At 42.2% G+C, this 19,427-nt stretch overlaps 1 protein-coding gene across 1 annotated transcript in view; it reads right to left on the bottom strand.

The window, feature by feature from the left end:
• Positions 1-1,251: 1,251 nt before the first annotated feature.
• Positions 1,252-19,427, bottom strand: part of TPD52L1 (TPD52 like 1) — an 84,999-nt gene continuing 66,823 nt past the window's right edge. The window contains exons 6-9 of the mRNA XM_077811729.1: positions 11,724-11,738; positions 9,040-9,078; positions 6,500-6,560; positions 1,252-1,408 (exon numbers count right to left, since the gene is read on the bottom strand). Of these exons, the coding sequence (XP_077667855.1) occupies positions 1,274-1,408; positions 6,500-6,560; positions 9,040-9,078; positions 11,724-11,738 (250 nt within the window). The 3' untranslated portion in view covers positions 1,252-1,273. The remainder of the gene's footprint in view (positions 1,409-6,499; positions 6,561-9,039; positions 9,079-11,723; positions 11,739-19,427) is intronic.

The raw sequence follows: 19,427 nt of genomic DNA, 5'->3' as shown, positions 1-19,427 counted from the left end.
TTTTAAGTGTAAGAAATTAAAAACACAACAAAAAAAACTGAACACCTGTAAAAACCATTTTGATACAGGATTTTCCTGACAAGCTTTTAGCAAAGCCTAGGATACAGAATGGCTAAAGTTGATTTGAAGCTTTGCAGTATGATGAAATTAAAGAGGCCTATTTTAAAAGCAGGCTAAATTCCTCTCTCCCCTCCCCCACATTCATGTTCATACTTGATAGGCTTGTGCTCATCTCAGTCTGGGGAACCAGGCTGCAGATTAGACAAAGTTTTCTTTTGCTGCCACCAATGGCTGGCTGGCAGACAATACTATAATAACCTTACTGTTCCTTCTCTTAAAATAATGCAACAAATCATGCTGCATCTAATCCAAGAGATGATTGTGGTTTCTTGGAGATTAAGCAATTAACATTCAAGGATCTGAATTATGCCCTGAAGTTCAGTAACCCAGGACAATTTGGCCCAGTCTGAAGCACATACTCATCCAGTGAGATGGTATGCAGGCAAACAGGTAGTTTGTGTTTTTGGTTTAATACTGAAATTGGTTCCCAGCATCAAAAGTCTTATCAAACAGCAAGTAACAGAACATGTTTTTCAACTGTAGCGTTTCCTGCTCTGGGACAGTAACTGTGATCAACTTAGTCTGCATCTGAATAATTGGGTTCCTCTTTAGGAGAGGAAATTCAAAGACAGACTGCGGAAGTGAAAAAGGAATAGAGGCTCCAGTATAACAAGAAATGATTCTGTTTGACTCCTTAAGCAGCTCAGGTCATGTTTGTATTCTTCTCAGTAAAGAGCATAGTATAATTTGGTGGACAGCTGGTGGACAGGCTATTGCTGGCAACAGAAATCCTTACACAGTCCTAGACCCATCTGTCTGTTGTGTCAATGAGAGGGGTTACATCATCAGTGGAAACATGCATACTAAAAACACATTCAGTCCTTTAATTAAATAAATAAATAATCAAAGAAATTAACAACTGGATCAGAGGTGTGGAGAGAAAAATACCATAAAGCAAGAACTGTTTGGTTACATTATAGAAATTGGAACATTAAGAAATGATGGTGTGTGCAATTTCTATGGAGTATAAAAATGCTTAATGGTAAAAATACCAATACATTTGGAAGAATGACCACAGTATCACATGGGTAAGGCCGTTTTCAAGAGGTTACAAAGCCATATGTCTCAAGCTGGCTGTAGAAAGGAAGCATAGAAAAAACTATGGGGCTAAGTCTCACCAGGTAGGATACAGCTGGCCACAAGGGGCTACAGTCTAACACTGAAGTTCCTCCTCGTCGTTCTCAGGAAGCGGAGTGCCTGTGATAGAGCCCCGAGTGCTGGCGTGGGCAGTAGAACTGAGAACTTCTTCAAAACTCCCCCCACTGTGGCTTGTCCCTCCAACCTTTGTCTGAAATATGGCAAATAAGTGAAGAAAACAGTGATTTTTTTCTCATTCCATTCTGCTTATTTCCCCTCCCCTCACACACTCAATGTTTTGTTTTAAAAGGAATTTGACTTACTTTTCTATGGAGATAGAGGAAGTGTATGTTCTCATACCCTGCAGAGTAGGTAGCACTTCAAAGCACACAATGGGCTTGTGTTCAGAGCTTTTGATACTTTTGTTTTTTTAAAAACAACATTTTAAAATATCAAGGCTGAGTTCTTCAAAGCTGCCTCTGGTATTTGGAAATTAAGTGCCCATTACATTAAATGGGAACTGAGCATCCAAATCATTTAGGTGCTTTGAAAATTTCAGCCTTAGCATAGGGGTGTATGTTGTTGTTTTAATGAGTATGTTTTGTTTATTGTATTTCTCAGTAGGACTAGATTCTTCCTCTCTTTAATATGTTGAGTTGCAGCTCACTGTGTTATTAAAGCAACGGCTCTCTCTGCAAAATAAGTTACCATTCAATGTAGGTAATGGTGGCAGAATTGGGCAGTAGTGAGTAGATGTTACCCATTGAAGTCAACAGAATCAATTTGATAACTGGAGAAAACAAAGCGGTGTTAAGGGCTTTTAAAAAAATCAGATCCAAGTTTGTTTAAATTTACTTTCTGAATAAATTCTGAAGTAAGTCCCATGAATGAGGCACCTGAGGGAAATGCACAGCATCAACCTGTCTCCAGAGACATGGATTATGGAGAAACAGTGAGTGTAAGAACTAAAAATAAGTAACTAACTATGTATAAAACTGTTTGAAGCAGCATTTTCCTGACAAGATTTTAGCAAAGGCTAGGATGTTCAATCTGTAAATAAAGCTTTGGCAAACCCTAGCACATTTGTCCCCTCATCTCATCCAAGCATTTGCTTTCTTTAACTACTCCTCCGCTGGACAAACAGCAGATTTAGACTTAATTAAACTAGTAATTGCTGCCTTGAATTAACCTGAGAGTGTCCCTTAGTTCTGAGTTGTGGCCGTGGCAGCACTTCTGCAAGTGGATTCAGGTCTGTGGATAGAGTGGGATATTTTTACCCCTTTCTACAGCTGAAACAGCATTTCCAGACGCTCAGCCACGTGAATGCTTAGGAAGATGATTATAATTAAATGTACTCTGTGTCCTTTGTCTCCAAAGGGTTAATCCCATGTAATCCTTTGTTTCATTTGCTGATACATGATGAAGAACAGGATCAGCTTGTCTAGTTTGAGAGAGCTATAAAATAAGGTACAGGATTGTAAGTACCTTGCCCAGAGCAATACAGGCCACAGCTGGAAAATCTCTATGAATTCTAGGAGCATTTACAAAACATTCCCTCTTTACTGATATTTGCAAATGGAAATAGATGATGTTTTAAGAAAAAAAACAACAACATTGGCTGACCATAGATATGGACACATGTTATGAACAGGCAGCAGTTGCTCCATGATTAAGCCTGCAAATGATTTTCCATTATAAGCCTTATTTTGGACCCATTTCTGAAAGCCACAAGTCACGTTGGCCTGAGATCTAGGACTGATGTAGAAGTTTTCTGCAAAATTTAAAGCAACTCAGACAATGGGGCACCTGAATTTGGACACCCTAAAAATGCAGCTGTTAAATCCAGTTACAATTCTTTTCTTTTTTTGGCCCACAATAGCTAAAAAACAGAACTAAGGTGACAGATAAAAGCCGCTTTACTGGATTCCCCTAGCTGAGATCCAGTGTGTAGTTCATAGAACCATAGGTTTAGAAAGGACCACAAGTGTCATCTAGTCTAACCCCCTGCCAAGATGCAGGATTTGGTGCGTCTAAACCATCCAAGACAGATGGCTATCCAGCCTCCTTTTGAAAACATCCAGTGAAGGAGATTCCCTGACTTTCCTAGGCAGTTTGTTCCATTGTCCTGCTGTTCTTACAGCTAGGAAGTTTTTCCCTGAGATTTACTCTAAATCTGCTGTGCTGTAATTTGAACCCATTGCCTCTTGTCCTGCCCACTGTGGCAAGAGAACAATTTTTCTCTCTCTCTTTTTTTTAATGACAGCCTTACAAGTATTTGATGACCACTGTCATATCCCCCCTTAATCTCCTCTTTTCCAAACTAAACATACTCATTTCCTTCAGCCTCTGCTCATATGGCCTGTATTTCCCATCCCTTTGATCATCTTTGTGGCTCACCTCTGGATCCTTTCCAGTTTCTCTACATCCTTTTTACACATTGGTGACCAAAACTGGACACAGTACTCCAGCAGAGGCTTAACCAGCGCGGCATAGAGTGGTTTTATCGCCTCCTGTGGTTTGCACACTATGCCTCGGTTAATGCAACCCAAAACTGCATTTGCTTTTTTTGCAACAGCATCGCATTGTTGAGGTTGTGATCCCCCACAACTCCCAGATTCTTCTCAGCAGTGCTGCTGCCAAGCCAATTATCCCCCATTCTGTATTTGCACATTTAATTTTTCTTCCTTAAGTATAGCACTTTACATTTGTGTCTGTTCAATTTCATTTTGTCGTCTATAGCCCACATCTCAAATTTATCAAGATCTCTTTGAATTTTAACTCTATCCTCCAAAGTGTTAGCAACTCCAACCTCCCCCCACCGCTGTGTCTCATCTGTAAATTGTGGTTAATTTTCAGAGGAACTCCAGGGAGTTAGATGCCCAGCCCCTATTGATTTTCAGGGAGAGTTGGGCAATAACTCTCAGGCCCCTTTGTCCAGCCTAAAGTCTAATTTCAAGGTTATTAACATTTGATTTAGTGAGATCACCAAGGAACATCAGCTCTGGCAATCTTACAACAGGACATCATCAGACTGCTGGAGACCAGTGTTTGCTTTTTAAAATACAATAAAATAAATGCCTCCATCCCCTTTCTTTGCAGGAAGGCTTATAAGGAAGTTCTCCCCTCCTCAAGACCTCATTAGGTCACTCTTCATGGGAGAATGACCTCTGCTCGCCTCCAGACCCACTCCCTGGAAAGTCTGCTGCTGTTGAAAGTAGAGGAGTTCTGGCCCCTTGCAGGCCTTAGCCTTATCTGAAGAGGTAGGGAGGCTAGAGACAGCAAGATGTATGGGAAGAGAGGCACTTGATACTGAGACAGTGGCCACAGCTATCACCACCATCAACCTCCCTGATCACCATGGTGCTGAAAAATCATGACTGTTTTTTCCTCTTGTTCCTTGGTGCCAAGGGAGAAAAACAATGCTGAGATACAATGTATGTGAAAGTCGCAGTAGGTTTGCCGTGAAGGCTTGGCATTGACTTCAGTGTTTCTCTGGATATAGGAGCTGATCCCTTACCCATGACTCTAGGGTTAAGGACCTCAGTTATGAGACTGAAGAGCTCCTAGATGGTGGTTTACTTGCACCCTCAGCACTCAATAACATGGGATGATTTAGCTAAGACCCTGTTTGCCTACTTGTTCCAAACTTAGCAGAATTAGACCAGGATCTCAGGGTCCGTTCCACAGGCAGATCAGTGTCAGAGGCTGATGCCTTCAGAACGGCCTCTAAGAAGTGAGCTGAGGTGACTTGCCTGCATTCATTTGGTGTAGTTGACACACTGGGCCCTGATTGGGGACTTGCCCCTTGCTGAAGCAGACCCTAAGTACATTTGACAGTGATGGAGCAGCAGGAGGTGCACAGCTTTCAACCAGTAGACTTGGCTTTGGCCATCTTAGGTAGGCCCTCAACATTGCAGGAAAGGCTTAGTGAAGCCTTAACAAGGAGTATAAATACCGAACAGGACTAAAAAGCCTAACACTAGCTCTAGTAACTACCCTCACTATAAGCAAATAATTATGTACAAAACCCACTCGATGGATAAGGGGGACTGACATGAGAACAATGGAAACCCCAGAGAATCCTGCTATGGCCTTTGGGGGTCATGGGGGCTCATGTGATGGTTGCACCTCCTTATACAGGTGTGTATGCTGGGAGCAGTACTTAATTTGGGCCAGGGCTGAGCCCTGGCACCTCTAGGCTTGCTGCATCAGTTATGAATGTAAAAAAAATTACTTGAGCCCCTGTAATTAATTGCTTGAGCCTTTCATTATAAATTAAGCATGTGGTCAGGGAGGATAAAGATTAAGCAGGATGCGCACACAGCCCCGACTAGACAGCAATTCCAAGCTCATTCATGCATAATGTACAATTTTAAAAGGGTTTCTTTTGGGTGACTGTGGCAGTTGAGCATAGAGAGATAAGTGAAAGTGTGGTAGGAGTGAAGGAGGTGGGAGGATATTTAAGGCACTGGCCTAGGAGCCTGGCGGTCTGACTTCAGTTCCCAGTGCTGACTGTGTGCGTCTTAGCTTCCCACTTGTGGAGTGAGGCTGGGACACTGGCACCCATGCAACAAACATTTTCAGTTCTTCTCAAGACTGAAGGTTGATGAATATAGCTCTAGTCAGCACAAAGAAAGAATGCACTTTGTGATCCCACTGAATCTTTACACCACACTGAACCAAGCAGCATTTTTTATGCACGCATCATCATCAGAAGCACGAGACAGCTTGGAAGATGGCCTCTCTGCTCACCCTCCGCATGGTGCAAAGGCTAGCGCCTTTCAAATGTGCCCGGCTCTGCTCTGCTCGTGTGGTAACACGGAAAGGTGCTACTGCCTCATGTCTGATCTCTCAACGGTTAATCATTGGGGTAGCTCAAGGTTGTCATACTTTACTTTTCCTTCAGTACAGACTTTTACACAGTTTTGAGGCAATCCAGAGAAAAGACTGATGTTAGCTGGGAAGTTAGTACTTGACATTCAAAACTCTGGGCCAGATCCAACGCTGGTGTAAATCGGCATAGATCCATCCATCAGTTCACCCCATTTAAGCACCCGACCCTCCCTGTTTCAATGGGGGCATTGGTTGAGACGGTTTATTTAAGCGGACAGACAATATAGTTTGTTACTTGGCATTCCAGAAGCAAAGAAAGAATATTTCTCTGCATATTGCCTTCCTTTTCTTTCCTTGCACTACAGCTCTATGAAATCCTTCATGGAAGGATGAAATCCAATCTGCCTTTGACACAAGTGACAGTGATGACTAAGCTGTCACTTTAACAAGCACAGCTCCTAATCATTACCTTCAGGCTTGTGATAGTGGTCTCAACCTTCTCCTCAAACGATTTGAAAGTTGGAGAATTCCTAAGAGGAAAAACACGATAAAAAGGAAAGTGTCAGTTCTGAACCTGTGTACAGTAATGGCATGGTTTATTTTCCCAATTTCTGCTAGACAATGATCCCAGCACAGAGCGAAGACTGGTTATCAGTGTGCAACCACACATCAGTAGTGTACTACTAGCAGACGCTTGTGCTGCTGTCATTCAAATCCAATTGCACTAATCTGATGAGAATTTTTTTAAGCTACAAATTTGCAAGAGCAGAATCTGTGTAATAATTTAAACTGAATATTTACTATTCTATGACAGCTACTCTATGCTGTGATACATTTATAGTATCCTCCTAAGATCCAAGGGACTGCTGGCCTTAATTCTGCATTTCCTTGATTTTAGCCATTTGTTTTGTCCCCCTGAAATAAACTTGTCTGTGAATAGTAGGAAATTCAATGAAAATGACTTTTTAAAAATCATTGTAATTTAGTGCCTGATCCTTCAAAGTGCTGAGCGCCTTCAATTCCCATTGCTTTCAAATGGAAACTAGAGATCTCAGCCTTTCGCAAGATCAGGCCCTAGGGGCTAGAGAGACAAAGAAGCTGAGGCATGGAAGCACTGAACATTGCCACACCTAACTTTTAAGCATCTAGAAAATCACTGGGATTCACAAATCTTGGGTTAGGTTCCTTGGCTTCCAATACAATGAATGGGAACAGACAGGCACCTCATGGGGTTCACAAAAGCCAGCATGCTAGGGAGCTCCTTGACTAAGCTAATCAATGGGAGATGCCAAACCGAGGTGTGTGCTAAACCCTGCCCCCTCTAGAAAAGGGGCACCTAAGTTCCAGCTGCAGAAAGGTTCCTCCTTCTGCTTGTGATTCGCAGCGGCAGCTGTCTCTTGGTGTTTGGCGCCTGTGCCATTTTGGCAATAAGCTGGAGGGAAGAGAGAAGGAGAACCTCCTTCATAACTTTTGTGTAAGTTCATTTGTGGGGGCTCAGTCCAGTAGATGAGCGCTGAGCCTGCTCACTAGAACAGGGCCTGCAGGCACGTTAGCAGAAGAATGCCTATTTCCCCTTGATCGGTGCATCACTGGTAGGGCGTCGGGACACCTGGCATGCGGCTGCAGCATGCATGCACGCACACAGACAAACACCGGCGCCTATGGAACTTTTAACAAACATGTAGGTGCTGACCAGTTTTAGACACTTGCATTGTTTGGAAGCAGCTGAGCAGGAGGTTTCTGAATCCCAATGGAGCCTGATTCTGGGATTTAGGCACCTAAAGTGCCTAAGTGGCAGTAAGCCCTTAGTGTGCATCTATCTACACCCAGTTCGGCCCCTAACCAAATCAACTGATGTTCTGTCTCTGACTCCAAAGAGGGTAGAAATGAGCCCTTTGAGTGAGAGTCATGGGTGTGAAAATACCTTAGAAGAAATAAAATGAACATGAGGAGTCTGATTTTTTAGTCAGCACAAGTGACAGTCCTCTTGCCAGCCAGCCTATTTTATTCAAAAACTGAACATAGCTTTTTTTAAAATGCTTTTGATTTTTAATATTGCCAGCGGAAAAGAAAAATGTATTGATCACAATCACGCTGTGGGCGTAAGAGATGTGATAAGCATATGCTCTGTCTTAGGGTGAGACCATGGATCATAGTCACCCAAGCAGAGGGATTAAGGTGCTCCCTTGATCTCCTAGTTGGACTACTCCCATCATGGTTACAGCAACATCCCTGGGGCTACTACTCCCTATCCATGCAGATAGGTGGGGTATAGGCAAGCAGGCCTGGGGAGTGGGAAGAAACATGTTGGCCTTCACAGCTGAGCCAGGAGATGTAATCCTGGAGAAGTAAGAGAATGGCACAGTTAGTGCCCTCATTTTCTGCTCCTAACTCTACAACTTAGCCACCCATTTACAGTGTTCTGATTTATTAATCATGACCCACTGTCTAACAGACTCCTCTGGCATCACTACTTTCCTTTGGGTACATATTGCCCTTCTTCATTTACTGTAACAAGTGAAGAGAAGACATGGTCTATTGATCCCTGTAAGTCCAAACAATACTGAAGCAGATATCTGATCAGGTATTTAGTCCTTAAGGTTTATTTTTTCCTTTCTATTTACTGAAATTTGTCTAATAAATATACTTAGAAAGAAAAGGGCCAGATACTGCTCCCATTGACATGATAGCACAGTTCCCAGATGCAGTGAAAATATTTAAATTTCACATTCGATAATATGGATCTATAAACATCCACTTCAAATTCTTCTCAGCTCCCTCTCATTTGTCTAACGGCCTGTACAGTACTCGAATAGTTAATAAATTAAAAGCCACCAAAGGGCCCAGTCTTGCAGCCCTTACTCAGATGAGTAATCCCATTGATTTAAACTAGCCTACTTATGCAAGTAAAAGCTGAAAGGTCAGGACCAAGAAAAGCAAATCCCCAAATAAAGTATATATGGTTTTACTTCAGCTTAGTGTATACAAATAATGTTGGCACATTATTACCTCATAGCAGGCATACTTATGGAATGGCGAATAGAGTAACTGCCATGTGAAAGCAAGGGAGAGGAAAGAGAAAAGACAGCACTATGAGCAACAGTTTGCAACATGATCAGCACACAGTCTACACGGCAATTTATTAATTCAGAGCGCTGGTACTCAGCTCCTGCTGCAAAGAGCTCTTCTCCTCACTTTGATCACAGAACATCTGTGCACCACCACCTCTGCACCTGATCAAGAGGCTGAATAGGGCTCAGAAGAACTGCACAGAGTATCTCCTGCTAACAATCCAATAATGGAATCAAACCTTTTCAGTTCACAAAAGCAAGGCATGTGCAGTCTAATATCACGCAGAGGGGTATGAAAGTGCCTTTCTAGTCCCTGTGAAGAGTAAAGCCTGTAAAGAACTCCGTAGGTGGTGAATAAATGAAATTCTAGGATTTAAGAGTGAACATAAAACTTTCTCTTATTTGAAATTAAGAACGGCTCCCAACTACATTTAAATATGCAGGCTAGGAGTACTTCATATACTGGAAGAGTATGTACTATACCAAAAATCCATTTATTGCTACTTTCACTATTGATTGACAGCCAAATCCTGGTCTTACAATGGGTGCTTTGCCTTAAGTGGCACCAGGATTTGAGCCTTATAAACCAAAGTGATTATAACAATTAAAAACACAAAAACAGTCACATAAATTGTACATTATAATGTTCCTTATAAATTGGACATGCACTTACATAGTCTATCTATGAAACTGCTGTAAGTGGAGGGGGAGAAATCACACACACAGACATAAAATAAAAAATTAGACGTGGAAAGATCTATTTGGGCATATGAACCCATCTTCCTGCCAATGCAGGTATGTTCTCTATTGTATATTTTCTAGTTAAGATAGTTTAAAAACCCTAACATACTGTAATACACCAATAACCATTCAGTAATAAACGCAAAACAAGGTTTTAACATTCAACTATTTCACACTGCTTTCAACCTTAAAAAGTACAAACCCTACAGCCCAAGCATTCCACAAATGCAATGGATCACATACACTTTTCCTGAACCCCCTACTAATGCCTGCAACAATTAACAATCCAGGTTAAATGAAACAAGCATATTTTCCATGTTGTTCTTGTGCCACATAGCTCCAGTTTTCTGCTCCTTTCCTATCCGAATAATTTAGAGCAGGCTGCTCATCAACTATCATAGACATGTACCAAATATAAGCTCTAAACAAAAAGATTATTTAATCCAAAATTACATTAAAACAGGATTCATTGGGAGGGGCCATGTGATGGATGCCATGAGTATGGAGAAAATTTGCTGAGTTCCTCATACCAATGCAATTTTATTTTCTTTAAAGAAAAATAAGGAGAGTGTATTCTTGCCACTCCAAATTATTGAATTTATAGGATGAGAGAAGCTCTGGCCTAGAATGGTGACTGTTGCAGCTGTTAACGTTACATGAGACACCAAAGAACTCTAGTGAGTTTATTAAGAAGGGGCCTGTACAGCTGTGGGAGCTTCAACCCGTTAGGTGCTGAGCAGAGTTCGGTGGAGAATGGTAATTCTGTTTCATAAAGGGTTTCAATATTTGGTTCCAGTCTGATTCAGAAACACTCCCCCTGCCCCCAAATTTTGATATTTGCTGTGAAAGGGAACCCAACTCTACTGGAAGCCCTTTGAACATTTTGAACTTAAACACAATTGTGTGTGTTTTGCAGGCTCAGCACCTGCTTATTTTTATTAGTTAGGGCCATGTTCTACCCTTGAATGTGTCTTCAGGACGCATGTGGAAGGCAACAGGAGTTTCTCAGTATATCTTAGGACAGGACTTGGGCATTATTGTTTCACTTAAAAGGTGGTAATTAATCAGTGATATGATAGTTACAAAACTCTGCTGTCCAAACACAATTTGTACTGAGCTTTTGCTGTTTATACGCCAACCTCTACAAATAACAAGGGACAGCTGAGATAACAGAACTGTATGTAAATGGATTTGCCTGAGAGAAACAATGTTTTGAACTCCATTATGTGAATTTTGAATCAAATCCAGGGGTCTCAAACACGCGACCTGCCAAGCTCCCCTCACCCCCCAGAGTTATTTTCTGTGGCCCGCAAAGCTCCCCAACCCCCACTCCCCCCCCCCGGAGTTATTTCCTGCGGCCGCCAAGCTCCTCTCCCCCCACAGCGCACCATGTCCCTGCTCCTCCACCTACCTCCCAGCACTTGCCCGCCGCCAAACAGCTGTTTGGCACGGCTTAGGACTTTCCAGGAGGGATAGGGAGGAGTGGGAACACAATGCGCTCAGGGGAGGACGTGGAGAAGAAGCAGGGTCAGGGCGGGGATTTGGGGAAGGGGTTGGAATAGGAGCAGGGAAGGGATGGGAAGAGGCAGGGCCTCATGGACGGTGTCAGCGATGTGGCCCTCGTGGTGATTTGAGTTTGAGATCCCTGGCTAATCTATCCAAGAATGTGTAAACAACATTCTGAATCCAATCTGAAGGTCTTTTCACATACTCCAGCCATAACCCCACTAGGTTGATCACACTATAAAAATCAAGATGTTGTGGCTGATCTGGAACATGTTTTTATCTGGGATAATAATATTAAAAGGAAAGAGGGCACAGTGTTAAACAAGCCATACCAAAGACAACGGCAGTATTTATGAAGGGCAATACACATCTTACCCAGTCGAATGTGACCTAGGAGGACAGCATAAAGAAAGAAGAGCAAGAGTTAAGAGTTGGTATATTATGAAGCAAAACATAGGTAAAAAAAATCCAATCTCCCATTAAAATGCCAAACAATCCTTGGGAGAAAAAAAGTCATATGCATCCATTTTTTTACACTTGGAGAATGTGGATCAGTTGAAAGTCCTTCAAATATACCTTCTTTAAATAAACTTCACCTATCTCTGTGTTACATAATCAAACAAATACTTGGCATGTACCAGAGTTGAGAGCATTAGTCCACTAAACCGTGTGCTGGCTCGGACTGTTTCATCTTCATTTTAAATCACTGTCTGAACAGACTTTCTTGGGTTCAATGAGACAGCACAGTACAACACACTTACAGCCAACAAGACTGGGTTATAGGACATAATTTTTACTGAGAAGAAAAAAGAAATTTTAAAGGATAGTAAAATAATAATAATGAGCATTAATGTTAAGAAGCTTGTGTTTTCAGAACTGCCAGCCAGAACAGTGCTTAGGAAAACAGGAATATATCTGCAGTCTCTAAATCCACGAAGCTGCCCTAAATACTGTTGGGAGCTGGTCTGGCATACAATTGGTCCCAGGACAGGGGAGCAACATATGGCTCTCTTGTGCCCTGTGCATATGGGGCATAGCTGAGAATCTAGGGCCATGTCTCCTCATTCATATTTATTCTCCTCCTACAACCCAGCCCTGTTTTACCATGCCCTCATAAGAGTAAGGAAACAGGTATGCAAGGGCCTTCATTCAGCATGGAGGGCTGTGACCAATGCTTAACTTTACCCTTGTCACTACACATAGGTTACCCTAGTGCTCCTTGTTGTGTGCTGCACAGGGACTTCCAGAATCAAAGGCTTTATATTTTCTCAAAGGAGGTGTTTGATTATCCACTTTCCAGATAGTCAAAGCAAAGAGCAACTAAGTGATCGCCTTCCCAAAGCCCTTGTATCCTTTAGGGACTCTCTCTCTTCCCTAGATGTATCATTCACTATCTGAAAATTCTGGAAGATATCCAAATATCAGCTCTACCAACACACATTCACAGATATTCCAATTAACCCCTTAGCACCAAAGGGAAGAATTTCTGGGATTGAGTGCTAGGGTTTTAAAGACTTCAAGGAGATCCTGTCTGAGACAGTCGAGATTTACATGACCTAGTTTTGTATCATAAAACAAACTCCACCAAGAGGTTAATATTAAACTGTTATCCACAGAAAGTTTGCAGTATATATAATTGTGTCTCTCATTTGCACTTAGCTTAAGCATACTGAAACACAGCTAGTAGAAAGAAAAGGAGTACTTGTGGCACCTTAGAGACTAACCAATTTATTTGAGCATAAGCTTTCGTGAGCTACAGCTCACTTCATCGGATGCATACTGTGGAAAGTGTAGAAGATCTTATTATATATACACACAAAGCATGAAAAAATACCTCCTCCCACCCCACTCTCCTGCTGCTAATAGCTTATCCAAAGTGACCACTCTCCTTACATTGTGTATGATAATCAAGGTGGGCCATTTCCAGCACAAATCCAGGGTTTAACAAGAACATTGGGGGGAGGGGGTGTAGGAAAAAACAAGGGGAAATAGGCTACCTTGCATAATGACTAAGCCACTCCCAGTCTCTATTCAAGCCTAAGTTAATTGTATCCAATTTGCAAATGAATTCCAATTCAGCAGTTTCTCGCTGGAGTCTGGATTTGAAGTTTTTTTGTTGTAAAATAGCGACTTTCATGTCTGTAATCGCATGACCAGAGAGATTGAAGTGTTCTCCGACTGGTTTATGAATGTTATAATTCTTGACATCTGATTTGTCCATTTTTTCTTTTACGTAGAGACTGTCCAGTTTGACCAATGTACATGGCAGAGGGGCATTGCTGGCACATGATGGCATATATCACATTGGTGGATGTGCAGGTGAACGAGCCTCTGATAGTGTGGCTGATGTTATTAGGCCCTGTGATGGTGTCTCCTGAATAGATGTGTGGGCACAGTTGGCAACGGGCTTTGTTGCAAGGATAGGTTCCTAGGTTAGTGGTTTTGTTCTGTGGTATGTGGTTGCTGGTGAGTATTTGCTTCAGGTTGGGGGGCTGTCTGTAAGCAAGGACTGGCCTGTCTCCCAAGTTTTGTGAGAGTGTTGGGTCATCCTTCAGGATAGGTTGTAGATCCTTAATAATGCGTTGGAGGGGTTTTAGTTGGGGGCTGAAGGTGACGGCTAGTGGCGTTCTGTTATTTTCTTTGTTAGGCCTGTCCTGTAGTAGGTGACTTCTGGGAACTCTTCTGGCTCTATCAATCTGTTTCTTCACTTCCGCAGGTGGGTATAGTTGTAAGAATGCTTGATAGAGATCTTGTAGGTGTCTGTCTCTGTCTGAGGGGTTGGAGCAAATGAGGTTGTATCGCAGAGCTTGGCTGTAGACGATGGATTGTGTGGTGTGGTCGGAGTGAAAGCTGGAGGCATGTAGGTAGGAATAGCAGTCAGTAGGTTACCGGTATAGGGTGGTGTTTATGTGACCATCGTTTATTAGCACTGTAGTGTCCAGAAAGTGGATCTCTTGTGTGGACTGGACCAGGCTGAGGTTGATGGTGGGATGGAAATTGTTGAAATCATGGTGGAATTCCGCAAGGGCTTCTTTTCCATGGGTCCAGATGATGAAGATGTCATCAATATAGCACAAGTAGAGTAGGGGCATTAGGGGACGAGAGCTGAGGAAGCGTTGTTCTAAATCAGCCATAAAAATGTTGGCATACTGTGGGGCAATGCGGGTACCCATAGCAGTGCCACTGATCTGAAGGTATACATTGTCCCCAAATGTAAAATAGTTATGGGTAAGGACAAAGTCACAAAGTTCAGCCACCAGGTTAGCCGTGACATTATTGGGGATAGTGTTCTTGACGGCTTGTAGTCCATCTTTGTGTGGAATGTTGGTGTAGAGGGCTTCTACATCCATAGTGGCCAGGATGGTGTTATCAGGAAGATCACCGATGGATTGTAGTTTCCTCAGGAAGTCAGTGGTGTCTCGAAGGTAGCTGGGAGTGCTGGTAGCGTAGGGCCTGAGGAGGGAGTCTACATAACCAGACAATCCTGCTGTCAGGGTGCCAATGCCTGAGATGATGGGGCGCCCAGGATTTCCAGGTTTATGGATCTTGGGTAGTAGATAGAATATCCCAGGTTGGGGTTCCAGGGGTGTCTCTGTGCGGATTTGATCTTGTGCTTTTTCAGGGAATTTCTTGAGCAAATGCTGTAGTTGCTTTTGGTAACTCTCAGTGGGATCAGAGGGTAATGGCTTGTAGAAAGTGGTGTTGGAGAGCTGCCGAGCAGCCTCTTGTTCATATTCCGACCTATTCATGACGACAACAGCACCTCCTTTGTCAGCCTTTTGATTATGATGTCAGAGTTGTTTCTGAGGCTGTGGATGGCATTGAGTCTACAGCTAGTAGACTGCATTTAAGCACTGCCTTGGACTAAATTACACCATTCCAGTCTCAGGAGGCATTGTGCTTCAGAGATACCCTTCTCTAGGCTTTACACTTACTTTGGAGTGGGTGGGTACAAATATGTTTCTGGTCTGTATCGGTAAAAGACGATAACACCCTTCCACCAATTCAGCCGATATGCTGAGCAACCACAGTTCCCACTGACGTCAGTGAGAGTTTCAGCTGTTCAGTACCTCTGAAAATCAGGCCACTTATTTAAAAGCCTAAATATGGATGCAGGTGCCTCACTTTGAGCATCCATATCAGGAGATGTCAATTGTAGCTAGAGCTGTTGAAAAGTGAGGATTTTTCCCCTCAAAAAAATTTTTTCCTTCCAAAAATCCCCTTTAAAAATTTTCCCTGTACGAAATTTAGAAAATATGGAAAACTGTTTCAGTTCCCACTTTCCTAAATTTTCTTATTGTTTCCCAACTTTTTTCAATTGGGAAACAGTAAGAAAAACGAGAGAACATGGGGACATTGCTACTATATGCATTTTGCACTTTGTTATAGTTTGTCAGCTGGAAATGGCTCAGAAGCACTAAGACAGTGGGGGAAATTGTGGAAAAAACGGTTTTTGCTTTTAAAAGTAACATTATCAGCAATTTTACTCCTTTCCAACTGCCAAAATTTAGGCGACAGTAACAAAATAGTGGATTTCCCTTGAGTTTGACTGGTTTCTAACTGGCAAAAGTTGGAAAAAGGCAATTAAATTGGGAAAAACCTGTAGTTTTGAAACAACAACAAAAAATCCACAAATTAAAATAAATAAATAAATAACCCCCCCCCCAACATATTTCATTTATAAAATAAACTGGAAAATGAAAAATTTCCTTTTCAATGACACCCTATTATCTTATGAAAACCTTATCAACCAGAAATGGTTTTGATCAGCTGTACCTGGAGCTTTTAGTATATAAAGTTCACACATCTAAATGTAAAGTAGTATTCGTCTTCTTTCCCCTCTTTACATTCCTGCCTGCCTTCATTTTTTTTTATTGCCATTTTTAATACTGTGACAATTTGAGTGAACTTTTTCCCTGTATTGTAAGGGACTATTATTCGGTGTTGAACCTCCCATACACACAGTGATTATGATGTTTAAAGGCAGACTCAATAGAAACAGGTGTGTTTGAACGAAGATGAACATTCACCATTCTTTAAGGATTTAAAAAGTTGCACATTTTTTCCTTATTTCTGAAATGCCAGTTTATTCTAGGCATTTGTACAACACCTAACACAAAGCGGCCCTAACTTAATCCTAAGGGAGAATTGTAATAATAATAATTTTTAAAACGCTAAAAAAAGAAAATTAATTCTGCCAAAACCAATAAAAAAGGAAAAGGAAAACTGCTCCAGAAACGGCTATAATTCTTCCACACTGATGCAGGATGTAAACTCCCATATCAATTAGTTGGGATATTACATTCTATAATTAATGAATTTTCAACTGGAAAAGAGAAATACATGCCAGTTTCTTGTCAGTGGTCTTAAAAATCCAATGTATTACTCTAAATAATTCTGTACAACCAAAATAAACCCTGTGGTGAAACAGTCTGCTATATACTAACAACACAGACTTCTCAAATGATCTCTGTTGGCTTTATGATTAGGGACGTAGCTCAGTGCATGTTATTGGGCTACATGTCTTGTTTCACTTTATGCAAGATTTTAAAGGACGGACTCTACCATCCCATCAGTCCATACCCATGGCTAGTGTACAAACTAAGGGCTAGATTGCAGTTTGGACTACATACCCCTGGCACAGCACAAAGGGGAAGTAAAAGCATGCCTATGCTCCTGAATATGGGCTAGCCATATTGTGGGTGTGGGTGTGCTGGGAGAAGCAGCATCTGCTACTCCTCCAGTTCACAGCAAAGGGGATTGGGATGGCATGGTCCTGGAGTGGTCGAACAACATGCTATCCCTTGCTATGGGCTTTTTCCTTATGGCACAATCTAGTGCTAAGTGACACAGGGGCTAGATGCTACAAAGAGTACACAGAGTTGGTCAGCAGCAGGAATCAGCCACACTGCGCCTTACAACACTGAATGTACTGCATGTACAATACAGCAGTCACACAACAGAATCCAGTATTGCTAGAATATAGGCAGAACAATTAAAGACTAGGTCATTCATTGTCACACTGAACGAAGCCAGGACAGTTACAGATAACACACATGACAAACCAACCACTGCTGAGCTCATGGATTTGGGTGTGTTATTGAACATGACTGCATGGGAGTTACTGGCATGTGACATTAATGTCACATATCCTGACCAAATGTATGGGCTCTGGAGTCTCTTGCTGACGGATTTAGTAAACAATCACTCTATAGCACTGGTTTAGCTGCCAACACCAGGACCTGCCCACAGGATTCTTATAGTAGCGAGACACCTACCTACCATGTATCTATGCAGGAGGCACTATTAACAGAGTCTGATCTCCTGCACATTGGGGAGGCGGTGTCCATTACTGTTTCTGTGTTATTCTATGGCTTCTCCACTCTTCTGCGGTTTAACAATTGGACTCCTGACCTTGTACTACCATACGGACACAGGTGCTGACTTATATTTTTCCGGATGGGTGCTCCACCGCTGCTCCGCCCCCACTCCACCTTTTCCTGCCACACATGCCACATACTACACAATGCTGTCCTTCCCAGTGCTTTCTCTGAGAATTCAGCTTCTTGAGGACAATAATGGAACATGACTTAGGAGAGAGTCTAGCACAGACCTTGCTCCACTTTACATGCTATTTGCACTACTTTTGATATGTGACTTTTTTTGTCCATATCATCAGGGGTAATTGTGGTGGAATATTCTTTTGGATTATCTACTGGGACCCTTCATCTTCAGGGGGAAAAAAAGAGTGGGTGGGGGCTTCTGACAATGCCATGCAAAATGATCAGTCCACACTGGGCTCAGGAAACCAATGGGAGGCATGTTCTGCTAATATGAGGCATTGTGAACAAAGCCAGGACAGTTAAAGATAACACACGTGACAAACCCTGTCAGCCCTGGCTGTGGAGATAATTACTGGGTGAACATAAGCCATTTGTATCTGTAGTGCAGAAGGCCAGATTCACTCAGCCAGATTCACACATGGAGAACAGTGACTTGAGAGACAAGGAGGGAAGAATTTGTGAAAAGTCATACTGTGCTGAGACCTGACAAGATTCTTGCATTTTACTGTAGAATCTCCAGTACTCTATGAGTATCCCTATGAGACTAACTTCAAACCCAGTGCAAAGCATAAGGACAGGGATTTTGACTGGGAGATGCTGAGTGGATGGAATCTTCCCTACCTGTGATCAGGTGCCAGTGCAGAGACTGGCATAGTCACACTACACCACTGTTCTACGTTCTGGATTATAACAGTGGCAAAGGGCTTGTCCATTATTCGGAGGTTGTGCCCAGACCCTGGCCATAAGCCTAACATGCCACAGCCCCAGTCACAGCAAAGCAGAGCTCAAGGGGTACAGATTCCCCTTACACAGCCTCTGGCCTCTCCTCTCTTCATGCTGAACAGCAGCAGTGGTTCTGGTGCTTGCTAAGCCTTGCTGTGCTGGGAGGGGGCTGAGAAGGGAGTATCAGGATTTATCAAGCTTTCAAATTTAACAAATAAGTAGCAGAAAAACAAAAATAAAACCCCTTATTTGGCTGCAAAGAATTATACACAAAACATTCACAGCAAAACCTGCCTGCATTTGAAATACTGTAAATTGGGTTAATGCTGCAATTTAACTATATTTGCTTTAGTCATGCATTGCTCAATTACCACAAAAATATTTGTGCGGCTCTTATTCTGTAATTGCATCTGTGAGGGTTTAAGCGTCTATGTGGATCCAATGGCAGGACTGGAGCCTTGAGCAGTTAAGCATGAAATCTGGTTGCACTAGTCTACCAGCAATTGAGAAAAATATACTGCAGACTTGATTTCCCCATTGTATAGTGATTCAATTTTTAAAAATAGATCTATTTTGGGGTTTTCAATAGTGCTACCTTTTACAACTAATATACAGTAAGTGATTCAAAGTACAAGAGTATCTTCTACAGAGCTCTTCCCCCTGTAAATATCTCAGTGCTGGTGAACTGAGTTGCTATCAGATCTTTAGCCTTTCTGCTCAATTATGTGATTTGCGCACACATTTCTTTTGAGTTAGTCCACTAACTTTCCCTTTGAAAGGACAGAACAAGGCT

Source organism: Eretmochelys imbricata, chromosome 3 (assembly GCF_965152235.1).
Source record: "Eretmochelys imbricata isolate rEreImb1 chromosome 3, rEreImb1.hap1, whole genome shotgun sequence".
In the NCBI taxonomy this organism is placed as follows: Eukaryota; Metazoa; Chordata; order Testudines; family Cheloniidae; genus Eretmochelys; species Eretmochelys imbricata.
This window is presented reverse-complemented; position numbering and strand designations above follow the sequence as displayed.